Source organism: Lemur catta, chromosome 20 (assembly GCF_020740605.2).
Source record: "Lemur catta isolate mLemCat1 chromosome 20, mLemCat1.pri, whole genome shotgun sequence".
NCBI classification, from domain to species: domain Eukaryota; kingdom Metazoa; phylum Chordata; class Mammalia; order Primates; family Lemuridae; genus Lemur; species Lemur catta.
In genome coordinates this window covers 29,694,968-29,715,906 of record NC_059147.1, presented here as the reverse complement: position 1 = coordinate 29,715,906, position 20,939 = coordinate 29,694,968, and the positions used below count along the sequence as shown (strand labels likewise).

The window sequence follows — 20,939 nt, the reverse complement described above, 5'->3', positions numbered from 1 at the left end:
CGGCGAAGGCAGGGGCTGCGGGAGGACCGGGCGGCGCGGACCGAGGCCGCCCCCTGCCGGGGACCCCGCGGCCCGGCCCGGTCGGACACGCCGGGTGCTCGGGGCGGTCTCGAGTCGCCGGGCCCGGGAGCCTCGGCTAACCTTGAGAGGGCGCTCTGCTCCCGATCACCAGCTCGGCCTTAGGGGAGGGGGCTCCCGGGGTCCGCCCTCGGCCCGACTCTGCACCCCAGGGAAGAGGCTCCCAGATCCTCTGGTCTTCTGGAATCGACCCGCCTCTAACTGCTCCGCTTGGCTCCAGGAGGAGGGGCCCCCAAGGCTCGGACTTTGGGCCAGTTTGAGGAGGGGGCTCGGGGACCTCTGATCCTGGAGCTCGGAGGGCAGGGATGCCTGCTGGGTCTAGTGCGCTGACCCGGGGACCGTCGAGTCTGGGAAATCTGGTTCTGGGTGGCTGCAGACAGAGCAGCAGAGGTGAGGGGACAGAGCGACCTGTGAAACGGGCACACGAAGGCTGTGGGTGGGGGCTGCCCCGGGAGGCTCCAGGTAGCCATCACTCTGCGAGCGCCGAGCCGGCCAGCAGCGGGGACCGGGTGGGCTGAGTCTTTGCTGCTGTCCTGCTGGGTCCCGCCCCTCCTGGCCCCGCCCCGAGGCGGTGCTAGCTCCGCCCCTGGGCGGGCACTTCCGGCGCAGCGGAACTCCGGGTGCCGGGTGAGGTTGCCGCCGGATCGCCTCCGTAGGCTCGGACGAGGACCCATGAGTGCGGCGCCCCTGGTGGGCTACAGCAGCAGCGGCTCCGAAGATGAATCCGAGGCCGGAGTGCAGACCAGGCCGGGGTCTGGGGCCTGCCGTCGGTGAGGAGCGGGGAAGCCTCGGCAGGGCTCGGATTCGCACGAGATCCCTACCGGACCTGAGGGTCGGGGGTGCCGGGCAGCTCCCGGGGAAGGAAAAGGGGCGCCCCTGGACAAAGCCCCAGAGTGTCCCCACCTGGCTAGGGCAAGATTGGGAGGTAGGACACGGGTTCGGGTCCAGCCTCCGCCGCTGGCCCACCCTTTCCTGGTGCGCATCACCGTGCCATCTTAGGTCTGTTTCCTCGATGGAACACAGTTACAATAATAATAATTGCTAAAGCGTATGAGAGCTTTTGCATTCATCCAGTATTCCTTGAGCGCCCACGCAGCGCCAAGGATCGGGTCTGGAAACTCAGCAGTGAACAAAGCCATGGAAGTCTCTTAATTCCTGGAGCTTAGGTTTTTAAATGCCAGGCCTTACCTTTCCCGAGTGCATTCCAAGCAGTATCTCAGTTGATCTCACAATAGCTCTACCAGGTAGAAATATGCTTTACAAATGTGGAATCTGAGGCCCAGAAAGGAGACATGACTTGCCTCAGATCACACAGCTAGAAAGTGCTACACCAGCTCAGGCCTGTCCAGCTAGGGAATGTGATGTCTGAACTACACATTGCTGTCTGTCCAGTGGTTTCCCCGTGGGGACTATGTACCCTGCTAAGGTCTGCCTCCCAGAGTTGTTGGAGACCCCAGTGAGACAATACTGGGGAAACAGCTTTGTGACTAATCTAGAAGCTGCTTCCAGCATCTGGCAGGAAATACACACTCAGGGTCACAGTACATAGGGGGTTACAACTTTTGTTGTATGTACAAAGGTAGAGAATTCGAGGAGGATAAAGGTTCTAGTTTTCTTTTTCTCTTGCAGTGGCCAGAGCCCCCCTCCCAGTCAGAGGTTTCCCGTACCTGACAGTGTACTGAACATGTTCCCTGGCACCGAGGAGGGGCCTGAAGATGACAGCGCAAAACACGGGGGACGGGTGCGCACCTTCCCCCACGAGCGGGGCAACTGGGCCACCCACGTCTACATACCATGTGCGTAATGCGTGAAAGGCAAGTGGCTGAGACCAGTAGGTGCCACTTGAGGGAGGAATCTAGCCCCAACTAGAAGGAAGAAACCAGGAACCTGTGACATTGGTGGTGGGAAAGATATTGACTCAGCAGGGAGAGAGCAAGTTTCAAGAATTGGGGATTTTTCTATACCCTTGGTTTCAGTTTGAACTCATTGCCTGAAATATTTTTTATTAACCCAGGTATAATGTTCTCCCTGCTCATGAGGAGGTGGTCAAAGGAGGTTCTGGGGCAGGATGTTAAGGCCATCCCAGGGTGTAGCTAGCAGTTTATTTCTGAGAGTGCCCAGGCTGTGCTGGGTTCAAGTCCCACCCCATCCCTGATGAGCGGGTGGCAAGCAGAAAATGCCCAGGCTTCAGAGTCAGACCTCACACCTCTGCCCACTACTCTGGGTGCCCTTTATTAAGTTACCGGACTTCTCAGAGCCACAGCTTCCTCACCTCTAAAGTGAGCATAATAGTAATACCTATCTCCTAGGATTTTTGCAAAGATTAAATAAGATAATCTATGTCAAATTCTTAGCATAGTACACAGAGTAAGTGATGACTCTTACTATTTTGTGTTAGATCAGGTAAACTCTTGGAACCTTCATTTCCCCATCTGCAGAATGAGAATGAGAATCTCTACACTGCCTATTTACCAGGGCATTTGGGCAAATTGAGTAAGATGCGGGGTGTGAGAAGGCTGTTAACCATGCAGCTCTAAGCGCATCTTTGGTAAAAAGCAAATAATATGTGAACATATAAGGGTGGTCATTGGAGTGTTCCTTGTCTTTGTGAAAAATTGGAATCCTGCTAAATATCTATTAATAGGAGACTGATTAAAGAAATGCAGTGTTTCTCATTAGTGAATTCCTATGGAGCTGTCATTATGAGCTTGACCTCTACTGAGAGAAAGGATGTCCAGCATGGAGTGTTACATGTAGAAAGCTAGTTGCAGAACAGTTTGAATGGTGCACTCATTTTTTTTAAACAAATAATATATATAATTAGTATATGCATTGAGAAGAAGCTGGGGAAATAGGTGCCAACACATGTTTATCTCTAGGTTAGTGGTCTTGAAAGTGGGATGTATGTCCCCTGGCGGCGGGGGGAAGCGGAGAGGAGGTCAAGGTGATCCATTAGGATATGGGAAAAAAGCATTAGAACTTTTTAATCCATTTCTTTGTCTCATCTTTTAAAATATCTGTTTTTTTGAGAGTGCACATTTTATAACATGCATAATTTTACAGAGAATTTATAATTTATAAATATATATTTATTGGATGTATGTGTGCAAACTCATTTTACTAATGGGCTGTATGATCACAATACTTTGGAGACCACTGCTCTAGGTGATAGGATTTCAGGGGCCCCTGCTTTTTGCCTTTGCATATTTTTTTTAACTTTTTTTGTTTTCATAAACTTCATTTTTTAAAGCAGCATTAGGTTCACAGCAAAATTGAGCAGAAGGTACATAGATTTCCTGTATACCACCTGCCCTCACACATGTGTAGCCTCTCTCATTGTCAACATCCCCCACCAGAGTGGTACATTTGTCGCAATTGACAGGCCTCCATTGACATAGCATAATCATCTGGAGTCCATACTTTGCATTAGGGTTCACACTTCGTATTGTACATCCTACAGGTTTGGATAAATTTAAAAAGACATGCGTCCGCCATTATAGCATCATACAGAGAAGTTTCACTGCCCTAAATATCCTCATGCTCTGCCCATCCCTCCCTTCTCCTTAACCCTTAGCAACCATTGATCTTTTTACCATTTCCATAGTTTTTCCTTTTCCAGAATGTCATATATATTTGGAATCATACAGAACGTAGCATTTTCAGATTGGTTTCTTTCCTTAGTAATATGCATTTAAGGTTCCTCCATGTCTTACCATGGCTTGCTTGAAAGCTCATTTATTTTTAGCACTAAAAGTCCATTGCCTGGATGTACCACAGTTTATTTATCCACGTACCTACTAAAGAACACCTTAGTTGCTTCTAAATTTTGGCAATTATGAATAAAGCTGCTGTAGACATCTGTAGGCAGGTTTCTGTGTGGGTATAGTTTTCAGCTCCTTTGAGTAAATACCAAGGAGCACAATTGCTGAACTGTATGGTAACAGTATGTTTAGTTTTATAAGAAACTGCCAAACTGTCTCTGTCAGTTGATACAAACAGTGGCTGTATGTATCATTTTGCATTCCCACCTGCAGCGAATGAGAGTTCTTGTTGCTCCACATACTCGTCAGCATTTGGTGATATCAGTTTTATGGAGTTGAGTCATTCTGATAGGTGTGTAGTGGTATCTCCTTGTTTCTTAATTTGCATTTCCCTGATGACATATGATGTGGAGCATCTTTTCACATGCTTTTTGCCATCTGTATATCTTCTTTGGTGAGGTTCCTGTTAAGGTCTTTGGCCCATTTTTAATTGAGCTGTTTGATTTCTTATTGTTGAGTTTTAGGAGTTCTTTGTATAACAGTTCTTTCGAATAACAGTTCTTTAATCAGATATGTCTTTTGCAAATAGTTTCTCCCAGTCTGTGGCTTGTCTTTTCATTCTCTTGATGACAGTGTCTTTCACAAAGCAGAAGTTTTTAATTTTATTGAAGTCCAGCTTATCAATTCTTTCCTTCATAGATCATGCATTTGGTGTCATATCTAAGAAGTCATTGTCACATCCAAGGTCAAGTAGATTTTTCTCCTGTGTTATCTTCTACAAGTTTTATAGTTTTGCCTTTTTCATTTAGGTCTGTGATTCATTTTGAGTTAATTTTTGTGAAGGGTGTAAGGTCTGTGTCTAGATTCATTTTTTTGCATATGGATGTCCAGTCGTTCCAGCACCATTTGTTGAAAAGACTGTCTTTTCCACATTGTATTGCCTTTGCTCCTTTGTCCAAGATCAGTTGACTGTATTTATGTGGGTCTGTTTCTCGGCTCTCCTTTCTGTTCCATTCATCTATTTGTCTATTCTTTCACCAATACCACATTCTCTTGATTGCTGTAGCTTTATAAGTCTTGATGGGTAGACTGGGTGAGTCTTCCAACTTTTTTCTTCTCCTTCAATATTGTATTGGCTATTCTGGGTTTTTTTGCCTTTCTGTATAAATCTTATTATCAGTTTGTTGGTATCACAAAATAACTTGCTGAGATTTTGATTGGGATTGCATTGAATCTATAGGTCAAGTTGAGAAGAACTGACATCTTGACAATATTGAGTCTTCCTATTGATAAACATGGAATATCTCTCCATTTAGTTAGCATTTCTTGAATTTCTTTCATCAGAGTTTTGTAGTTTTCCTTATATAGATCTTGTACATATTTTGTTAGATTTATACCTAAGTATTTCAGTTCAGGGGCTGCTAATATAAATGGTGTTATGTTTTAATTTCAAATTATACTTTTTCATTGCTGGTACATAGGAAAGCAGTTGGCTTTTGATTTTTTTAATCAATTTATTTATTTATTTAGACAGAGTCTCACTCTATGGCCCCAGCTAGAGTGCAGTGGTGTCATAATAGCTCACTGCAACCTCAAATTCCTGGGCTCAAGGGATCCTCCTGTGTCAGATTCCCAAGTAACTGGGACTACAAAATGCATGCTACCACGCTTGGCTAATTTTTTTCTATTTTTAGTAGAGATGGGATCTCACTCTTGCTTAGGCTAGTATTGAACTCCTGACCTGAAGCAATCCTCCTGCCTTGGCCTCCTAGAGTGCTAGGATTACAGGTGTGAGCCACCACACTCGGCTGAGCAGTTGGCTTTTGTATATTAACTTTCTATCCTATAATCTTGCTATATCATTTATTCCAGATTTTTTGTCAGTTCTTTCAGATTTTCTGCACAATCATGTCACAATCTATGAACAAAGACAGTCTAATTTCTTCCTTCCCAATCTGTATACCTTTTGTTTCCTTTTCTTATCCTGTTGCATTAGCTGGGACTTCCAGTGTGAGGTTGAAAAGTGGTTCCAGGCACAGTGGCTCTTACCTGTAAATTCCAACTACTCAGGAGGCTAAGGCAGGAGGATTGCTTCAGGCCAGGAGTTCAAGACCAACCTTGGTAATATAGCGAGACCCGATGTCTTAAAAAATATTTTTTTGTTTAAATTACCTAGGCTTAGTGGCATGACTACTTGGGAGGCTGAGGTGGTAGGATCACTCGAGCCCAGGAGTTCGAGGCTACAGTGAGCTATGATTGTTCCATTGCACTCTAGCCTGGGCAACAGAGCAAAACTCATCTCTTAAAAAAAAAAAAAGAAAGAAAAGCAGTGGTGAGAAGGGACATCTTTGTCTCATTCCTGATCTTAGTGGGAAAGCTTTGAGTTTCTCATTATGGTATAACATTAGCTGTAGGTTTTTTGTAGACATTCTTTATCAAGTTGATAAAGTTCCCTTCTCAGTTTACTGAGAGTTTTTACCATGAATGGGCATTGGATTTTTGTTCAATGATTTTTTCTGCATCTATTTATATGATCAAGTGATTTTTCTTCTCTAGCCTATCGATATGATGGATACGTTGATTTTTGAATGTTGAGCCAGTCTTGCATACTTGAGATAAATCCCACTTAGTCATGGTGCATTATCCTTTTTATATATCATTGAATTTGATTTGCTAATATTTTGTTGAAGATGTTGCATCTATGGCCATGAAAGATATTGGTCTGCAGTTTTCTTTTCTTATAGTATCTTTGTCTGATTTTGGTATGAAGGTAATGCTGGCCGCATAAAATACGTCAGGAAGTATTCTCTCTGCTTCTATCTTCTGAAAGAGTTTCATTTCTTCCTTACCTGTTTCGTGGAATTCCCCAGTGAACCCATCTGGACTGGGGGGCTGCAGCTGGGGATTTCACTTCCTGCATGTCAGTTAGGGTCTAATGAAACACCAACAGGTTAGGCTCTGATTAAACATTTCTCCTATTTAAGGACAGAAACTATTTTCTGTTAAGAAAAACAGAATGCTCCTGTGTACATCAAAATGGTTCCTTTTGCTCTCCCCCTGCCAGAAACGCAAGGGAGTTTTTTCCCGATACTCAGCATGATAACCTAGTAGAGGTCCGGAAGATAAACCTCACAGAAGTACAGCAGTCCCCCCGACTGGGTATCCCTGGAGTTTCTAACTGTCAGATTTGTACATGCTGAGTCTCCAGCAATGCGTCCATTGTAGTTCAGGTTTCCCCACATGGCCCTGGTTCCTGCAGAGGTTATAGCTGTGGGTTTCCAGACTGGTCTGGTAATCTGTGAGTCTCTATATTCCTGCTGGTCTCCCTGATTTGGGGGCAGCAGTTGACCCTGTGACGTCACTTCTCCTATAGAGCTAAGAATAGTTGCTTTTTCAGTATGTTGTTAGGACGAGGAGGTGGCGACTTCCAAGTTTCTTACATGCTGGACCAGAAACTAGAAGTCCCCTGCATATTTCTCATTTACTTGAATTTTTTATAATGAGCATTTGTGTCTTCTATACCCAGAAATACATGGTAAAACATGGGAATACACAGACATAGGCTGCTCCCCAAGTAATTTTTTCCCGAAACCCAGAGTCATAAGGGCCTCTCTCTGCCCGCTGGGCGTCTTCATTTCGCCATGACACCTTGGCCAAGAGAACAGCCCACCCACTTCCCTCTCCCGCTGCAGACGAAGCCAAGGAGGAGTTCCTGGATCTGCTTGACCTGCTGCTGGCCCGCGCCCAGACCTATGTGCCCCGGCTGGTGAGGATGGAGGCGTTCCACCTCAGCCTGTCCCAGAGCGTGGTTCTGCGCCACCACTGGATCCTCCCCTTCGTGCAGGCTCTGAAAGAGCGCATGGCCTCCTTCCAGAGGTGAGCGCCTCCCCCTGCCTCTCAGTGCCTTCCCCCCCAAGGCTCCTCCTCCTTTTCTGAGCTGCTGTGGGCAGGTAGGTGTGGGGTGTGTGTTACCCCAGCAAGCAGTCCAAACCTAAAGGGCAGAACACAGAACATCTTCCGGGGCTGCCTGCTCTATAGCTCATCCTTTGTGACCTTGGGCACGCCAGGCAAGCCCTTGACACCTCCGATCCCTTACCTGCTACACAGGGAAAACCAGCTATTTTCCTGCACACTCTCACTCGGTATTTCCACCGCTCCTGTGACTAGATGTGTGGGGTTTTTCTCACACCAGCCAATTCTCCAACTCTCCAGACACCAACTGGATAGCCTACAATTTAACTCAACTCAGACACTAACAGCCCAGAGTTAGGGAAGACTTAGTAGGTTAAAGGCGAGTGCCACAGGCTGCCCTCCACTTGAGGTGCCAGCTGCAAGTGTCGGGTCCCCAGGTGACCCACAGCCTCTGTCTGATTTTGCTACAAATCAGACGTTCTTATGATCCCCTCCTCAGGTTCAATCATTTGCGAGAACAGCTCACAGAACTCGGGCAGACCATTCACTTACTAGATTACCTGTAAGTTCCAAGCTTCTGATCACGGCTTGGTCTTTCTGGTGACCAGCCCCCAACCAGGAGCCCACCAAGAGTTGCCTCCTTAGAACAAAAGACGTTCCTATCACCCAGGAAATTCCAAAGGATTTAGGAGCTCTGTGTCAGGAACTGTGTAAAAGACCAAATAATAGAACAAAAGAGGCTCCTAGCACCTCCACTGCTTAGGAAATTACACGGCTTTCAGGATCTCTGTCATGAACTGGGGGCAGAGGCCAATATACATATTTCTTGTTATTTCACATCTGCCTACAGGTCATGGTGGTGGTGGCTACCTCAGACGGGGCTTGTGAGGGTGAAATGAGACCCTGTGTGCCCTCAGAGTGGCACTTGGTAAAGGATCAAAACAGGACCCCACCTGGTTTTGTCTGCCAGCCTAGGGCCCTTTTTTCCCCTGGACTATTTCATAGCTCTTCTCCTACCAGAAATGCCTTCACTGCTAGACTTGCCCAGATCAAAACCCTGCTCTTGCATCGAGGCTTTCCCAGCGGGGGTCCCCCACACCCCCCACCAAATCCCTCAGTCCCAGTGATCCTCTGGTCCTGCTGTTGTTCCCCCTCCTAGTGTTCAGTTCACTCGTCCTCATGTCCAGTGGTTCCTGTGTCTGTCTCCCCTCTGGAGCCCAAGCTGCTCCAGGCCAGGACTGTGGCTTCTCCCTGAATTACCCCACAGCCTTTTCCCACGTCTCTCCTCATTGTAGGCATCAAACAGATGCTGAGTGATTGAGCAGGAATGAGGGGGCCCAGAGAATAGAGTCCTCTGGATCCTCTGAATGTTGGTACTAGAAGGAGCCCAAGAAGCCCCCCAGGTGGTAGTTTTCTGACTCTGTTTTTATCAGCAGAACCTATCTTCAAACCTTGCACAGAAGCCTTCTAGCCAAAGCCACACCCGCACAGCCCGGGAGGCCTGGAATTCCATAGAATGTCTCTGTCCAGTTGGAAAACTGCCCATGTAGTTGAATCCACTTCTGAAGACCAGAGGAGGAAAGAATTTATCCCAACCCAGTCAATTAGCCAGAGATTCAGACTAAAACTCATCTTTCAACCTAGTCCAGCCCTCCTTCCTTTTTTGATTGTCACTCTCAAACTTACTGAGCCACATGTATGTTACCAGGACTGTCTGGACAACAGGTACCAGAAACCCAACTCAACGTGGCTTAAACTAAAAGAGAATTTATAGGCTGGTGTCACTGACAAGTTCAGAGGTTGCACTGGCTTCACCGTGAGTGGATCAAGGTGACCAGAAGATGTCAGATGGCACCTGACTCTCACCATCTCAGCTCTATCCCGCTGTGGTGGCGTCATTCTCATAGTGACAGAGGAGGCCACCAGCATCTCCAGGCTGATGGTCTACCAGCCTGGAAAGACAGCCCTCTCTTCTAACTGGCTTCAGCATAAGTCACGGGATGACAGAGTGGTCTGACTCAGCTTACGTGCTCTCCCTTTGTGAGTGAAGAGTTCACAAACCCTTTCCTCTTCTATATGAGAGCGCTTCCCTTATCCTGCTGAAGCTCTGAGCCCTAGATAAAGGTGTCAGCTGTGTTACTTTTGTGGAAACGACCGACTGGTGCCTGGCATCTGGACTGGGAAGCCTGAGTGAACGAGGCCCCTGGTGGGAAGCCATGGCTTTGGGCTTCCCTGAATGCAGTGGTTCTTTCACTGGGCAAGTACCTCACTGGTACCTCTAGAGACTTTGCCCAAGGGCCATCGCTAGAGGTCCCAGTGGGGTGTATACGTGGCTGTTCCCTTGCTCACTGGGAGGCCAGAGAACAGCACCTGGCCATCTCTGCAGAGATAGATCTCATGTTGCCCTGCTGGCACACAGCGTTTCCTGCCCCGTGTCCTCAGGGAAGCCAGGCCAGGTGTGGTCTCTTCAAGTTCGATTGTCTGGTTGAGCTTAAGATGACCAAGAGTGGGCAGTGCACCCCCGACTCTGTCGCTGAGACTGAGGAAGTGCCGTGCTCTGAATGGCCAGGCCTGGGTCAGGGGCCCGCCTCTGGCGTAGGTTGGGGAGCAGCCCTCCCACACAAGGGTAACAGGAGAAGGGGTGTTGGGTGGGCACGAACATCCAGTGTCCATACTAGGATTTTTGGTAGATACTTTGCAGAACTCTTTCAAAAATCTACGCTCCAAACTCGTGGTGGTTCTATTATCCCTTACAATTTCCCCAAAACTGATGCATTAGGAGGTTGAAGGCTGTCTATGGAAGCAGAAAGTTGACTGACTGACTTTCTGTCCTTGGAAAAGTTGTAAGACTCTACCCAGCATGCTGGTGTATCGTGCTCCCTCAGATTGGGGTGAGACCCTTGGCCTGGGAGATGTAAAATGATCTTTACCTGTGATGGGACTTGCCAAGTTGGCCCATGAGTAGCAGGACGTCAGTCTGTCCCTCTGAGATCTCTACTGTCTCACAGAACTCAGCCAGAACCAGCCATAGTCAAAGCACTTAACCTAGTTGAACCTCACTGGTCTCTGTGTTACTGATCTGAGGGGTGGCTGGGTGGGGTTTCTGTCTTGATTTCACACCAACAGAGACCCACCTCCCCTCACTAAAGGGTCAGAGGTGAGAGAAGGGACGTGGAAATCAGGCAGACTGAGGTTCAAATCCTGGTGCACTAAACTCACCTTCACCAAGCTTCAGTTTCCTAGTCTGTAAAATGGGCACAGTTACAGTGCCTGCCTTACAGAGGATTCCACAGGCTGATGTGCACAAAGGTTTAGCTCAGCCCCCGGCACACAGGACATGTTCTCATTATTGCTTAGACTAAATGGGAGTTGTCTTTTTTTAACCTGCAAGAACCAAATTGGCCCTGCTCTTTCGTTATGACAGAGGGGTCCGTTTGTCGTCTGTGGTGAATGCATCTTGCTCTTGCTCTGTAAACCCATCTTGCCCTTCCTCAATAAACTTCATTTCACGCTTAAAAAAAAAATTGGCCTTTAAATGATCTGTTATCACCTACCTAATGAATAAGACTCAGTTCCCATCAGTAAAGTTGAGATGGTCTCAAATTGTTCATTGGAATGAATGGCTATTAGCAGCGTGAAATTTTTGCTAGCATCTGGATGAAGCTGCTATGTGTCACTTGGACTGGGTTCAATCTACCTCCTCTATAATGGGGTGTCAATATTAAGTGTAAAATGAGCTAATTATATTTTCAAAGGGCTATTTTTAACATAAACTTTTTTTGGCTTTTTTTTCCTTATTATTCTTTCTGAACTATTGTCTGTCTTCTTCTAAATTTCAGATTCTTCTTTACTGCCAACCGGGTAAAGATTTATACCAATCAAGAAAAAACCAGGTGAGTTCCCCCCGACCCCAGTCACTGCCTGAAGGAGATTCTTTGGTGCAAAGATCGAGAGGGTGCTTTGCTTCTGGGCTTGTTTGTCCCCCACCTTTTTGTTTGTTTTTAACCAACTCTGACTACGAAGATGGAAGTTCCCAAATCTGAACCTTTCGTTAAGAAAAATAACTGGGGAAGGAGGGAGGGGAGGTGCAGAAGTTGAGAAAACCATCTTGGTTTAGTGAAAAAAGCCTGTGAGAGTCAGAAAACCTGTCCCTGTCCAGCTCCGTCCCCAGTTGCGACATGTGGCCTGTCCCTTCCCCTCTGTGACCTGCCATTTCCACACCGACACACACCCCGCCTTGATTCAGCCATCACTGGGCAGCTGTGAGGTGCAAATGAGCTCAGAGGGGGCTTTGAAAAGTTAAAAGTACTAAAGTGTTAGATGAACATAAGAAGAAATTATTATTATCAAGACTTCAAAGCGAGCCTCCCTGTCTGATCCACTTCACTTCTGAAAGGAGGGCTCATTCGCTCATTCGTTCCATGCTGCACAAGTTTGTGAGCACCCACGCACACGTGCCGGGCACTTGCCGTGTGCTATAGATTAAACAGTGAAAGGCAGACACAGCTCCGGCTGCAGGAGAGACAGACAATAAGTAGATGAGAATGTTAATAACTATAGTGTGATACGATCAATAATCAGGAGCAGGCGAAAAGGAGGGTGCCAGGGAAGTGTCCAGGGAGATGGCACTCGATGGTGACCCGAGGATGAGAAGGAGCCAGCCTTGGGAAGAGCTTTGCCGCAAGAGCTTCAAGCAGAGGACACAGCAGGCAAAGCGACTCCGAGGCAGGGAAGAACCGGCATGTTTGAGGACGCCAGTGAGGTGGAACCCGGGGGCACCCGGGACAGTGGTGGGAGACGAGTTGGGCGGGGTTAGCTCAGGCAGCGCCTTCAAGGCCAAGCAAGGAGTTTGGATTTTCAGTGCAGTGGAAGCCGTTGGAGGGATCGGAACAGAGGAGAGGCATGATCTCACTTACGTTTGTAAATGTCAGTCTGGCCTAGACTGTGTCTATGTCTGTGGCCACAGAGTCTGGAGAAAAGATACAAGGCAGCAAGGCTAGATGCAGGGACACCAGAGAGGAGGCAGGTGTCGTCCGGGAGAGGGACCCGTGGGTGGCCTGGCTTAGGGTGATAGCAGTGGAAGAGCCAAGAAGTGGACACATTTGAGATGCACTGCAGGCAGAGTCAACCGGAATCACCAGTGGGTCGGATTTGAGTGAAGTAAGGGGAAGAATTAAAGTCGATTCTTGGGTTTGGGGTTTGAACAACTGGCCCCGTTTTCTGTGATAGGAACACGGGTGGGATGAAAATCAAAAGTTCTGCTTTGCCCCTGTTTTTTTGTGCCTGTTAGGTTTTGCTGCCCATTAGACCCCCAGGTGGAAATGTCACATATGCAGTTGGGTATCCAGGAGAGGGGCCAGCTGGAGGTAGAAATGTGGGTGTCACTGGCCTGTGTGGTGACGTGGGCCTGGGTGAGGTCGGCCGCTGGCGAGTGCAGAGGGGGAAGACCAGAGGGCCGAGGAATCAGCTCTGCAGCCCCCCTGGGCTGGGAGGCTGGAGAGACGAGAGGGTGGCAGGGGAGACCGAACCAGGAAGCCAGAGGTAAGATGGAACCAGGACTGCGTAGTGTGTGGTGTCTTGGAAGCCAAGAGAGAAAAGGGCTTCAAGGAAGGAAGAGTCAACTATGTCAGGCACTGCCGAGCGGCTGATATGCAGCTAGAGAAGTGTCTGTTGGACTAGGTTTCGTGGAGATCATGGCAACTTTGACGGGGGCACTTCCAGCAAAGCGGGCTGATGATGGGAGGTGAGGAAGTCGAGACGGCAGAGGCCACAAATCATCTTTTGAGAAGTTTTGCTGAGAACAGGGTGGGGGCTGGCTAAAGACAGGGGCTCGGGGAGGTTTTTAAAGATGAGAGCACGTGTCTGAGTGCTTATAGGGTGGGGTAGCAGAAGCAGAAAGCACAGTCCTTGAGAAGAGGCATCGATAAGGACAGAGCAGGGACACAGAAACTTCTGGGTTTGTAGACGTGGCAGTGGCAGGGAGGGAGGAAAGGTGTGTGTTAGAAGTGGGGAAGGAAAGTGTAAAGGCAGAGGAGGACTGGGTGGGTCGGCTCGTGGGGCAGGAAAGGGAGCCCACGAGGGAGATGGGAGATGGGGTGGGACTCACGGCCCAGGCCTCCGGCACGTCCTCTGCCACAGCTCGGACGTTGGTGTTCTCACAGGCTGCATCTCATGTCCATGTTGTCACCACTTCTTCCTCTTCCCAGGACCTTTGTTGGGCTTGAGGTCACCTCAGGGCATGCCCAGTTCCTGGACCTGGTTTCAGAGGTGGACAGAGTCATGGAGGAGTTCTGCCTTACCACTTTCTACCAGGTAACGCACAGGGCTGCTGCCTCTCCCTGGGCCCATCTGTAACTGGGATAAAACCATCCTTAAAGCAGCCCTCATGAGAGGCGAAGCAAAGAGCCTTCAGCACTTTCCTGTGTGGGGTGTCCCCTATGCCAGCCTTCGAAGGACACACGTCCCTGGGAGGTGAGGACTCTGAGGTGTGGTCAGATGCAGCCCAAAAGTCCGACATTCCTTAGAAATCTTGTGTTCTATCTTACACATGCTTGAGACTTGTACCTTCTACTCCATGATGTATCCATGTTTGTTTCTATGTTTGTAAGGAGTAGTTGTCAAAAAAATAGATGCTCCAGGAGGAGGGATTCTAGCTTCCCACGCCTTCCTGCATCTTGCCCAGTGCCCTCCAAAGGTACCTGGACTCTAAGAGGACTATCAAGGTTTGAAAGGGCCATTAGTTTTATTTGATATATTTTTTAAAACCATGTTGAGGTATATAAGTATGAATTTGAATGGACATAACTATTGTTTCCTCAAAATTTTAGACATTTGGGGTTTTGTTCATTTCATCTGAAAAGTATGGCATCTACTGGAATGTCCTAGACCAGAAAATAGAATAAGAGCCTGGATTTTCTTTCACGTCCCCAGATTTAAAGATTCTCTCTATGATAATTTTAAGGAAAGCCTGTGAGAACAGGACTGTCTTAGTTCAGCTGCCACAGCAGAATACCATACCCATGTCTGGGTGGCCTCGACAACAGAAATTTAGTTTTGCACAGTTCTGGTGGCTAGAAGTCCAAGATCAAAATGACAGCATGGTTGGTTTCTGGTGAGGGCTTATAGACAGCAGCCTTCGAGGTGTGGCCTCACATGGTGGTAGAGGAGAGAGATAGAGAGAGATTGGAGTGCACAGGCTCTCTGGTTTTCTTATAAGGGCACTAATCTGATCATGAGGACCCCACCCTCACAACCTCATCTAACCCTAATTATCTCCCAAAGGCCCCATCACTAAATACTATCACATTAGGGGTTAGGGCTTCATGAATTTGGGGGAAGCCCAAATTCTGTAGCAGGGACCAACCCTAGACTATTTTGTCTGTCGGTGGAGGGTGCTTGGGATCAACACCGAGGGTCTAGTCTCCCACACGGCAGGCCAGCGATCCACAGGGATACCACGGCAGCTCTGTCACAGACCTGCTCTGATGGCGGGGCCTGCTGGGGCAGCCAAGGGACTGCCTGCCTCCCTGCCTTTCCTTCCCAGGACCCTTCGTTCCACATCAGCCTGGCCTGGTGTGTGGGTGACACGCGTCTCCAGCTGGAAGGGCAGTGCCTGCGGGAGCTACAGGTGAATGCCCAGGGTGGGAACAGAGGGCGCTGAACTCCAGGAATGATGGGATGGATGTTGGGAGGGGGAGGATTGGGCATCCAAACCCAAATTCCTGGGAAACAAATGACATGGCAGGAGACCCTAACACCTTACCTTGCTACTCAAGCTGTGGTCCCCAGGCCAGCAGCCTCCGTATCACCTGGGAGCTTATTAGCAATGCAGACTATTTGGTCCACCCCAGACCAAAGAAGTCAGAATTGCATTTTAACCAGATCTCTAGGGAGGTATGTGCACATTAAAATTTGAGAAGCACTGCCCTAGAACACTGATCTGTGAGCAGGCTGCAGGCTTCCCCTGAAGTCCTCACCTCCCACCCAGAGGTCAGAGGGTTGGGTCTGGCAGATACTGGAAATGAGTGAAATGTACTAGGTATAAGGAACATCCAGCCCTCGGAGCCTATCATATTTTGATAAGTAGGTGAAATGTTTCACTTTCCCATCTGTGCCCTTGGAGGAGAACAGTGTACTGCACCGGCCTGCGGTAGGGGAGCCGGCAGGGAGTTTGGCCATTCAGGAATGTGGGCCTAGTATTGCTACCACTTCTGTTTTTCAAGAGAAGCTGGAAATACAGATTTTTATGTGTAATCTCCCAATTTTCAAATGTTGGCAAACTAATTTGGATTTTTAAAAACCATGTAAGCCAAACACAACATGTGCAGGCTGAACACAGCCCGTGGACTGCCTTCAGGAAGCCACCTCGCTCTCGGCCTGATGACGCCAGAGGTGGCAAAGAGCTCTGGTTTCTGGCCCCAGCAGACCTGGCTCCCACTCCTGCTTTTATTGGCTTCTGTAACCCAGGGCTCTGAGCATCCGTGTGCTCATCTGTAAAGCTGAAATGACAGGACTGACCTCACAAGATTACAGAAGTGATGAGACGAGATGACTAATGCAGAGCCTGGAGCCTGCATAGCCCTCGGGTCCCTCCACCTCTGAAGGAGTCGGGCAGGCTGGTTTTGTTTGCAGTGCCCTCTGGGTCCGAGATTTTCTTTAACGTGCCTGTCCTCTCCCGGCTGCTGGTTTAAGGAAATCGTGGATGAGTTTGAAGATGCCGAGCTGCTGCTGCGTGTGCACACTGAGCATGTCCGCTGCAAGTCTGGGAACAAGTTCTTCTCCATGCCTTTGAAGTGAGCACCAGACGCATGCCTATCCCAGGCCCCTCTGCAGGCCAGGCAGAGGTGGAGAAGCTGGCTAGAACCGCCTGGGATGCTTCTAGCCTCCCGCTAGGAGGCCCCAGCCCTGCCTTCAGCCTGGCAGGAGGTATAGCCACTCCTCATCCTCCCTAGGGGCTCCTCTCTTCGTCCCGGCCCTTTTGGGTTGCAGGTTGAGAGCGGCTGTGTTGTGGTCATTCCTACAAATTGCCAGTAGAGGGCAGCCTGGGCATCTTAATCCTTGCTCTATGGTGTTTCTGCAAAAAAAAAAAAAATATTGGGGTCACCGGTGAGCCCACCCACACTCAGCCAGAATCTCCACTGTAGTCCCTCTAATGAACAGCCCCTCCCCGCCCTCCCCCCTGCCCCCACTTCACAGTTTGCATTTTGATGCCATTGGCCTCATCATGCCCTGGTTCATCCCTGGTCAAGCCAGGACATAGAGTGCTTCAGTGGGTCTGTCACTCTCCTTCCTTGACGCATGTCGCATTTATTTATTTACTTTTAATCTCACCCCCATCCTGTGCCAGCAGAGGCCATTTCAGGGCCAAGGTACAGGGTGCTAATTTGTGGTTCAGCACCAGTTTTCTCCATTCCTTCCTCCCACTCGCCCCCAGCCAGGTGCCTGGGGAGACTTGAGCAGATGTTTCATTTTGGCCGGGCCGGTGGCCAAAAGCCAGGCCTCCAACGCACAGTGACCTCTGGCTTCCCGCTTCCCGGTCAGCTTGCCCAAAGAGGCAGAGAGGGCCCTTCCCCCAGCCAAACTTCTCCCCCTGTTGCCTCGTCCTGCCTGCTGTGGCCTGCGGGCACTCTGAGGGGGACCACGGAGGTGGGCCCGGGGGGATGTACAGGATTTTTATTTTTTGATCAAGCCCTCTTCAGGGTGAAGCCCCCGTCCTCTCCAGTTGTCATCTGGATTGCTGGTGATGGATGAATAAATCTTTCTATGTTATAGTTTTAGATTATGTTCACCGAATAAAAATTGCATTTTTTATTTTGGATCTTGTTTTGGACTGCGTGTATTCAACACACTGGAAAATAACTTTCCTCTTCCCCCAGCCTCTCTGGCTGTGCTTCGCAGTTTAGGAGGACTCTTAGGAATCTCTGCTGTGACCTCTAAGGGGGCCTCGAGAGACATTAATGATGTCTTGGTAAAATGAGGGCGGGGTCACCTGCCTGGCAGGCCCGCACCCAGAGGTCACACATACGGCATCTGGCCCAGGGCTTGGCATGTGGCAGGGGTCACCACCCCACTGCTCACCAGTGTAGGCATAGACATTTAGACCTTGTGCTGCTATGCCACTTACTAAGGGCTTCCTAGGACCTTCTCTTCTATCCCTCCTAATAACCCCGCTGAAAATTAAACAGGGTAGGAAGGAAGATTACGCTTTTATGGAAGAACAGGCGATGTTACTTCTTGGGGTCACGTGAGAAATCAGAAGTAACAGCCTGACTCAGCCCACGCCTCAGTGCAGCTCCGGGGCACCCCTGGCACACTGCCTCCTGGTCAGGCCTGGTCTCTGGGCAGGCAGGCTCTCGGGGGCCTGTCGCTCTGGCTCCCATGATGCCCCCTTCAACTCTGCCCTTCCTGGACCAGGCTCCCAGTCACTGCACTGGAAAACCCAGGAAATCACAGCCTGTGTCTTGTTCCCCCACCCTCACTGCATCGATCTGCTGACTGGGACTGGTCAGTATGTTGGCTCTTCTGGGGAAGGAGAGGAAGCCAGGCATGCTCTCTGGCTTGCAGGCAACATGGCAGCTCTGGCCGTGCAGCCTGCACTTAACTGACACCTGCTCTGTGCCAAGCCCTGACCTGGGCACTTGGGTCAATCCAGCTGGGTCTGGTCCTTTGGATGCTCACAATAGGGGAGCAGGCAGGGTGCACAGAGAAGACTCCCCATCCCAGCTTCGCACTCCCCAACATTTGGGCACTGGCTCTTCTTGAAGGGGGAGGGGACGGCGTGATGTAGGGCCTCCATTAACAAGGCCGGGAAGACAAGACTGGGCCTTTCCCCTGGGGGAGGATGTGGCTCAGGGAGTCCGTCTGTGCTGAGGATGGAATTAGAGTGCAGCAACTTTGAGAAATGGGCCAAGATCAATAACTGGCTCTTCAGTGGAGAATGGAAGGTGGCAATGGGGGAAGTAGGAGATTCGCGGAGGGGGAGGGGGCAGCAGGCTGGGCCCAAGGAGGCCGGGCAGCCAGGCTTGGCGGGCACCCAGACATTGTGCCTCTGGAGCACAGCGGTCCAGCGAGTGCGCCCGCCGACAGTGCAGAAGCAGCCAGGGCTCTTCCATAAGAGGAGATGTGCTCTGAGAAAGCCGGAGGGAAGACTGGGGCAGGCCGGGGTCCCCCCCAGGCAGGCTGGCGTGCAAAGAAATGCTCTTGATGGGGATTTTATCACACCAGGGAGAGTACAGAATCAACACATCTGGCCTCAGTGTCCTCAGATGTTCCCCGCAGGGCAGGGAAATGATCATCTCACAGCCAATTTGGCCGATTTCCACCTGGCACTCTCCAGCCTCTCCAGACCACCCCAGCTTTGTTTCTAAGGGAGAGGGAAATTACCTTGGCTTGCTTGTTTATTCTTCCCTTGTCTTGGCACCAGCAGTCCCAAGGCCTGCCTCACCTTTGATGGTGTGTCTGGTGCACCGCCTGACTGCGGGGGCCCTGGAGGGGCAGCTGGGGGAGGGGGTGGCCCCGGGCCTAGCTCCAGCCCACAGCGACTTTCCTTCACTGAACAAGAGACCTTGCTACTACCTGACTCTGAATGCTCCTTTTGCAAATAGGGAAACAAACCGAAAGAGGCAATAACTTGCTCCAGGTTCCCCTGTGAATAATTTGTGCTGGGCCAAGAACCCAGTGACCTGGCTTCCAATCCAGAGCTTTGTGTACAACCCCTCCCACCACAACAGAGTCCCAAAGTGAAACTGCTCTGAAACGCCATGTCTAGTTTTTAATTCAAAAGACTCCAAGAGAAAAATCTGGGGTGGGGTGGGGTGGGGCGGGGGAGGGGAGGGTTGTCAGGATATAGATGAAGCAATACTGGCAAAATGCGGACAATGGTAAAAGCTAGTTGGGAGTTCACACGGCTGGGCCCCCCTGGTGCCCCCAGGCCTTGGGTACTGGTCAGACCCGGTAGGGACTCAGTCAGCTTGTGACAGGTGGATGCACAAACTCACCTTGGAGCCCCGAAGTACCTGGAGCAGCCAGAACCAGTAACTGGCAGCTCCAAGATCTGGTCACAGGGGATGTCATTTTCTTAAGGCAGATTGACCCAAGAGAGGAATCTGCAGAGAGAAAGCAATCACCAGGCCTGTCCCACCACAGGCTTTTAAGACGGTTGCTCGGGGTTCCCGGGCTCCTCTCCTTCCTGGGTATCCACATAAACACAAACTTTGTTCAAAATTAGCTGATTGGGAATAGACACTGTGAAAGAATGCGACGCGGTCATTCAGCAGGGACGACCCTGCCGTCCGTTTCTGAAGACCGCTGCACATTTCCCGAAAGCAAATTTCACAGCGGAGAATTTAGAAACCCATCTCCCAGGTGAGAAGCCCCCACGGGGAAGTCAGTCCGTGGAAGTGGGTGAAGGTGACCCACCTTTTCTCCAAACTCCGACTTCTTTTCCCCCAGGAAGCTCCGCCAGGCGCCAGGGACCGTCCCCGGGCCTGTCTCCCCGCGGCAGGTGGGCTCAAAGGCGCTCCGCCAGCTCCGAGACCCGATTTCGGAGGCGAGGCCGGCTGGGCGACCGGAGGGCCTGCTCGGGGAGGGCGCCCCCGGGTGGGGAAAGCGCCCGTCCCCGCCCTCCGCCGTCCCCCGCGCCAGGGCTGCCCTGGGCCCGGACGCGCGGGCTCGGCGGACCTGCGACCCGGGCCCCGGCGCCCCCACCGACGCCCCCTCGAGCGGCTTCCGCCCCAGCACTGAACCCAGCACGTTAAACTTCGCGGGAGGCTCCGCCACGAACCGGTGGCCCAAGCGCTTGGACGCCTACTTTGCGCCAGGCCAGGAACCAGGGTTGGGGAGCCTTACCTACCCCCCAGCCCAGCGCTTCGCCCCGCGTTTTAGGTATTGACTCGGAGGCTCAGAAAGATTAACTCGCCCACGTCTGAGCCGCCGCCAGGGCGCAGACGCGGGACTCGAACCGCGACCCTCCCGAGCCTGAGCTCCCGCCGCCCGCGGCAGCCTCGGGGCGCCCGAGCCCTCACTCTGCGACTGAGGAAAGTTTCCGACGGGCCAGAGACGCCTTCAGGGTTTTGAAAAGACGGGTCGGGCCGACAAATTTCCAGATTTGTCCTTTTTAGCCTAAAACAGGACACTTGGGTCCCTCCTCCAAGACCTCCCTCCCGCCCGCCTCTGCCTCAGTATCCCCCA

General features: G+C 50.4%; 1 protein-coding gene and 1 long non-coding RNA gene across 3 annotated transcripts; one reads left to right on the top strand and one right to left on the bottom strand.

Annotated features, from left to right (window-relative positions):
- The first annotated feature begins 154 nt into the window (after nt 1-154).
- Nucleotides 155-17,566, top strand: USB1 (U6 snRNA biogenesis phosphodiesterase 1). Of its 2 annotated transcripts, XM_045533607.1 has the most exons (7): nt 159-848; nt 1,708-1,874; nt 7,532-7,715; nt 11,591-11,644; nt 13,958-14,063; nt 15,295-15,378; nt 16,443-17,566. In XM_045533607.1, exons 1-7 carry the CDS (start codon nt 751-753, stop codon nt 16,545-16,547), a joined length of 798 nt encoding a protein of 265 aa, XP_045389563.1. In that variant the 5' UTR covers nt 159-750; the 3' UTR covers nt 16,548-17,566. The 2 variants fall into 2 exon arrangements, with proteins under 2 accessions (XP_045389565.1, XP_045389563.1); XM_045533609.1 differs by lacking the exon at nt 15,295-15,378 and having other exon boundaries at nt 155-848.
- Nucleotides 16,621-20,433, bottom strand: LOC123625266. The gene is made up of 3 exons (XR_006730442.1): nt 20,169-20,433; nt 19,748-19,855; nt 16,621-16,824 (listed from the first exon to the last, which is right to left on the bottom strand). It is a non-coding gene; the product is annotated as an uncharacterized LOC123625266 (long non-coding RNA).
- Between the last annotated feature and the right edge of the window lie 506 nt (nt 20,434-20,939).